At 41.6% G+C, this 6536-nt stretch overlaps 1 protein-coding gene across 3 annotated transcripts in view; it reads left to right on the forward strand.

Annotated features, from left to right (window-relative positions):
* The window catches only part of arhgef10la (Rho guanine nucleotide exchange factor (GEF) 10-like a), an 89005-nt gene extending 84325 nt beyond the window's left edge, over window positions 1-4680 (forward strand). For all 3 annotated transcript variants that reach the window (XM_076147198.1, XM_076147199.1, XM_076147200.1), the window contains 2 exons: window positions 1466-1588; window positions 2111-4680. In XM_076147198.1, coding sequence (XP_076003313.1) covers window positions 1466-1588; window positions 2111-2655 — 668 coding nt within the window. In that variant the 3' untranslated portion in view covers window positions 2656-4680. The remainder of the gene's footprint in view (window positions 1-1465; window positions 1589-2110) is intronic.
* Window positions 4681-6536: the final 1856 nt, after the last annotated feature.

Below are 6536 nucleotides of genomic sequence, written 5' to 3' on the forward strand. Positions count from 1 at the left end.
ACATGCTCCTCCTCTATCAACAGCCCAGCTTAGCCTCCATGCTGGGATGTCTCATCTCTGCACAGTGTTACAAAGGAATTAATGACACAGTTGAGCCACTCATGCAAATTGTAATCTTAGCATGACACAGAACAAACACGGACAGCTACACATGTAAATGAGCATTCTCTCCTTCGTCATCACGAGTGTAATTCAATTAGGGTTGCCATGGATATTATGGTAAATGGTGTTATAGATAACTAGGTCACAATAGCTGAGGGACCACAGAAAGAATGCAAATATAAACCCATTACAAACATTGTTTCCAGCCTTTTGTCAGTTGGAAATGAAGGATCTGCATGTATAAGAGCGTGCAATTATCCCTTCTGTCAGGAATGCAGTGCTAGAAAAACTGTACTGCATCGGATAACTTCACAGTGTAAAATGTGCAAGGCTAACTGAATTGTACTGCTCAGGGGTTGACTCGTAGACAGAACCAGACGTGACCCTGAAAGAAAAGGAAGTGAGTGAATGCTTTAACATTTATTTATTGAAAATCATGTTAGGTTTTTCTTTCCTAAAGCTGCATTATTTTCAATAAATCATTTTTTTTGTACTGCACTTTTTATGCAGTGTGCAGTTCATTGCTTTACATCAGGGCCTTCCAACCCAGTCCTACCAGGGCCCCCATCCAGCAGGTTTTCTATCCTGCCATTACATTTGTAGCTTGTTCTCAGGTGTGCTCTCAGGTACTTGAGATACCAGGTGCAAGCAGTTAATGTAAAAGCAGCTAGAAAACCTGCTGGATAGAGGTCGTCCTAGGACTGGGTTGGAGAGCCCTCCTTTATTTATTGCCCGGCCACTCATCGATTGACATAATTTCATAAATGAAGAAACTTAAGAAGCAGTAAGACCAAGGTAACAGTGGATAGGGAGTAAAGTCATGGAGACCATTGAGACCAAAACACAGAAGAAAATCTGACATTTAATATGGTAAATAGGATAATAGGATAAAATAGCAGTTTGTTCCAGTTGCATACAGCTTCATAACTACAGTAAGTGCTGCTTCACCATATGTGTACCATTTAGTTAGGACAACCTGTCCTGAGTCCATGGATCTAAGTGTCCTTTTCCGTTTATAAATAATATAATTTAAGCATGTGAGGGATGTGCTTTGGACCTGAAGCATTCATTCAGTCTTCTTTTCACTGTTTGGTAACAGAGTTATTGTTTGGTACTTTGAATGGTTCTCTGGATCTCCTTCCTCTTCCCCTTAACTCATCATGATTTGGAAGCTCTGATTTCCTTTCTAGGCTCTGAAATAATCAATCTTTCCACTTTGTTACCTGTCCTTTCCAGTCTTTATCATTTATCATCACACCATAATGGTCATATACTGTATCATTCTGAAGCTGTAGGTGTTTTCAGTATCTTGTTGTCCAAGAGGACTATTTCATATTTGTCCCATTATTTTTCTGTATTGCAGGTCAAAAGAGCATGCGGGTCACATGTCTCTTAATCTGCCAGGGGCTGTTATGGGTGGGCACTGCCCAGGGTTTCATTATCACTCTTCCAGTTCCCAAACTGGAGGGCATTCCCAAAATAACAGGTATGGATCAGAGAATGGAGGTGGTGTGTGATTGAAAAGGCTCTTGAGAGGTCAAAAACAAAGCAATGAGGGTTTTTCATGACTGAAAATTACTCTGCACTGCCCATTATTGAGGTCACACTACCCATTTTTCTCCTGGCTATGGGAATCTGTGAAAATATGACTCGGCAGGCACATAGAAATCATATATTCTTGCAGAGTAATTTTAATGTTTCTTATGCTGACTCTTTGACGGCTACCTTTATGGAGGCCAGGTGATTAAATAATGTGTAAAATAATGTATAAATGCACCACCACCATAATTAATGTTTGTGCAGTGGAAGTATATTAACTTTTTTTAAGTATCTGTTTTAAAATTCACAAATGGTCCAAAGTTGCAATAAAGTAATTCAAATAAAGGGGAATTACAGATCTTCAGAGAGGAAGGGTTCTCGGGTGTAATTTGAAAGAACCCTTTTTAGCGGTCATATCTGTTTTCTCCCTTTGGCTCTCTTGAATAATCAATGTCCTTGTGTCCAACAGGAAAGGGAATGATCTCTCTAAATGCCCACTGTGGGCCCGTGGAATTTCTGGTGGCCACCACTAGCAACTTGTCTCCTGAATTGTTGAAACGAGATTCTGTTGCGGATGGTCCGGACTCTGCCTGTGGGGGTGAGGACCGCAGTGACACTTCCTCTCAGGAATCCCTGCAACACTCCTACCAGGGAGACGGTAGAGCCAAAGGACGTGGTGTTCTGCTGCAATATAAGCTGCGCTCCACGTCGGGGCTCCCCGGGCGGCCCTTAACCGCACTAGGTGACGAAGCTTCAGACTCCTCCCTGGAGTCTTTGGAGCACAGCGTGGAAGATGGGTCTATCTATGAGCTCAGTGATGACCCAGATATGTGGGTTCGAGGGCGTCCTTGTGAGCGGGATGGTGGACGCAGGGACAAGGTGACCTCTGCAGCGGTTATCTCTGGAGGCAAGGGCTTCCGTAGACTAAAGCAAGGAACACCAGCTGGTACTAGGACAAGTGGGGAGGGTTTAGAAAATATTCTTATGGTTTGGCAACTCCCACTGACTGTGTGATGTGGAAAATATGAGGCGATTTGAGGTGCTATCCGAGGGATTTAACTATGTGAAGAAAGTGTTGCCACTGTTCCACAGCTGCAGATCAGCTGTACGGTTTAGCCTGTGCAATAAGGAAACCAAGACATGCAGGAGGTACTGTCAGGCTACAGGATTCTTTCAATGTGCACCACTGTGTTTCATCACCTTCCCCGATAAGTAGAGGCGATGAACTCTCTGTGACGCAAGGTTTGAACTGGTTCCTCTTCCTGCCTTAGTTGCAATTGATACGCCTCAGTTTAACCTCATCATTGCTGTGCTGAGCACACATGAGCACAGATGTTTCGTGCAAAGGATTTCTGTGCGAGCATCCGTGGACAGCACGCCTTGGAGAGTCAGCCTTTGTTGAATCTGCCATGCTCTGCAGAGTTGGAAATGGATGTCTTTTATCTGATCCTGTGGGAGAGATCCCATCTGTTTAGAGTGCAAAGCTGGGGACTACCATCGCATCACAAAGCACATTAGCATCACTTATTAGCTTTGCCAACCTTTCTCTCATCCCGTACAATGTGAATGTGTGAATGTACTGTACCGTCTCCTGTGTCTCCACATTGTTAGAAAGATTTTTTTTTTTTGTGCAAGCATTCTGACAAAAGTGTAGGAGTTGATTCCAAGATATTCAAGTTACTGAAGGTCATGCTAAACTGTTTTATGATGAAACTAACTTCAAAAACAAAAGCCGAGAGTCAAAATCGCTGATGTTTTACATCACAAACTGCATTTCATTTCAACTCTCATCCCCTTCTTCATGTGCCACATTTAAGCCACTGTCTTGCCCACATGCTGCATGTGCCAAATAATCTCTTGTTTTATTGTTGTAATCTCCAGATAAAATAATGTGCATTCTGGCTTATTAAAGTCACATCAGCTCTAAACCTCGGTTAAACATCAAAGGCTAAACTGTGTTAACGAATGATGAATGGAACAGGCAGCAGCATCATCCATCCATATTGCTACCGGCTATGTCGCTTTGTACAGAGGGAACCCACCGTCCCTATGAGACATCAGTGAGTAGATGCACATTCATTTTAAATATTACACAAGATCATTCTCATTAAAAGCTGATGTTTTACAATACCTTTGATAAGCCCATATCACACATTAGGTAAACTGGAGCGCCAGCATTAGTCGACTGAGGATACTTCTCTTTTTATGGTAATGATGGGTAAATATTAAGGATACCCTGAATTAGTAGAAACATTCATATTATATGATGAAGATATGAGGATGTACTGTCCATTTTGGTGATTGCCATGCCTGAAGATCATGTGAAGAATGAAGTGATCCCCAATCAATACTGCACTGATGCTAGTCAGGTACAAACCTTATTTTCGTACTTATAAAAAGATGACATTGATGCTTTCATCCAATAACATCAGTTTGTTGAATGTGTGCTTAAATATGACGTGACAGGTATGTGGTTTTGCATTGTTTTAACTTATTAATGTAAAATTACAGTAACATTGGCCTGTTTGTAGATATAAACTATTATCAATGGCAAAAAAATATTCAGTGTACTTCCACTATACGTACACACAGTAGCTGCTTGCTGAGGATCCAAGGTTCAGCATATAGTTGCCGTGCAGAGCAATGGTAAAGAGTACGGTTACATCATTTCACCACCTCTACTTTCCCTTTGCACCATGTATTCTCTCCTTATCTCTTCATCACTCATGAAGCATGCGGTCCATGGCTTGCGTTACCTCAGGCAGACTTTGAGGTTTTCATTCTTCTTTTCTGCAATGTTTCTAAAGCATGTAAACACGCTGCTGTCAGCCAGAGACATTTAGAAAAGAAGATGTTGTGAATTGTCCTTGGATGCTGTCATCCTAATGCAAATCAGAGCGGCACATCACAAATGTAAACTCTTAACTCATGTGACATTCAGTGCTGCTGTAGCCACATGGTCACCACAGAGGTTATTTGTTCAGCCTTAGCCCGAGGATGAGCATGAATTTGTGCTTGAGTAGTCTGATGAAATATACATGATCCCCTTACAAAAGCTGCCACATATTTGGCTTTGTTCAACTGCTTCACTGGTTTAGTGACTGAGATTTAATATCAAAAGCATAGGGACCTTCATTCTTTCATACATTAGATATGTACAGGTATTATCTATCATTGCACTGAATATTCTATTAATGAATATTATACTCATGAATGGTCGTACTACTAATAAGTGAATCTGCATTTGTTTGTGTAAAGTGGACAATATGCAAAAAAATGAGACTAAAATGTCACTTTAACAGTATTGTTGCGATTGTTGAGACTTGTAAATGCACAGTTTCATGCAATGTAGACTTATATTTTAACTTTCCTGTGGTGTTTAGCTGTTGTGATATATCACAGTTACCTCATCATAGGCAAATGGATTAGTACTTATTTTCCCTTGATGTCTAACAAATCTTGTGCTGAATTAAAACGTCTTTAAAGAGGATTTTGACTTGGATGCTTTTATATGACGGATTTCAGAATGAGTATATGCAAGGTATATGTACATCAGGAGCAGTTAGGGGTTCAGTGTCCTGCTCAACAACACTTCGACAGGCTCTCTAGGAGGAGCCTGGAATCGATCCGTCAACCCTCCCAGTCTTGGCAAATATTTCAAAACAGCATCATAATACCCTTAATTTCAAGAGCTTTATGTACTTTAAAGGCACTTTGAAGGCACAATGAGTAATAACTGCTTTTGATTGGCAACTATTTGCTTTAAATGCTTTAATGTCATTCTTTGTAAATTACAATCCAACGGTACCCTTCTGTCTGTGACTGGATTGTTTAAAAGTCCTCACTTAACTACTCGCCGCAGAGATGTTCTTTTATCATCCCATTTATGCCTCTTCACCTTCATTATAGTGTGTGGAAAGTGAGAGTGAGTTATGCTGTCACAGGCTTACTACACTTCTGGGAGACGGGCAGGATTGTAACAAGTTGTCTGAAACTGCAGGTGAAAACACACTGGGGAACCCCAAACATTTCCAATAGCCGCCTCCTCTGTCCCTGTGTCTGTCTCATCTGCTCTGTTTTGGTAAAATGTCTGCATGGGATACAAATCCGCTTTGCGTCACAGAGGAGATGAAACAGCAGGTTATTTCCTCCTGCCCAGTCATCAGGTCAAAGTCTGCCGTTGCCCTTTCACCTGAATGTTACATTAATGCCTTCCTCATCCTACCAACTCCATGTGGAGCAGTCTGGCCGCATTAAGGCCCCCTTCAGCCGTGACAATGTCAGACAAAGGGGCTTGGGTGGAGGTGTGTGTGTGTGTGTGTGTGTGTGTGGTGGTGGGGGTTGCTGCTGTCCTTGCGTTGATGTGAGCCCAGTAGTACACTACAGGAAATTTTCAGAAAAGGTCAAAGCTAAAATAAAGCAGAAATAATAGGCTTAATCAGAGCAGTCAGATGGAGGCTCTGGTACATAAAACAACAGTCAGACTGACACCTGAGGCTGAGCATGGCTTCACTTTCATCCTATTAATAGAAGAGGGTCATGCATTGTGCAATAAGCACCACAAAGCAAGGGTCACACCTGAGGTTCTGAGTTCTGGGTTATGAAACAGTAGCTTCTATCTATGAATATTGGATGCATAAGGAGCAGCACTTTGACTTGGTGATTACAGCTGCTGTCTCGCAGCAAAAAAGGTCCTGGGTTCAACTGGATCATTTAGCAGGTTTGGGAAGAGCTTCATAAAGATGGGACAAAAGTCTGATGAAGTCATTGAACATGCACAGTTAAGTTTGACTAAAGAAGCCACTGTTTACATAATAGCTTAACTCTACGTCTTTGAAGTTGTTATGCAGTCTGTTTGCATGCAGCTCAGTGTTATATCACTATATACACACAGA

This window comes from Genypterus blacodes, unplaced genomic scaffold (genome assembly GCF_046128005.1).
Source record: "Genypterus blacodes isolate CSIRO-AG114 ecotype Tasmania unplaced genomic scaffold, CSIRO-AGI_Gbla_v1 ptg000037l_1, whole genome shotgun sequence".
Taxonomy (NCBI): domain Eukaryota; kingdom Metazoa; phylum Chordata; class Actinopteri; order Ophidiiformes; family Ophidiidae; genus Genypterus; species Genypterus blacodes.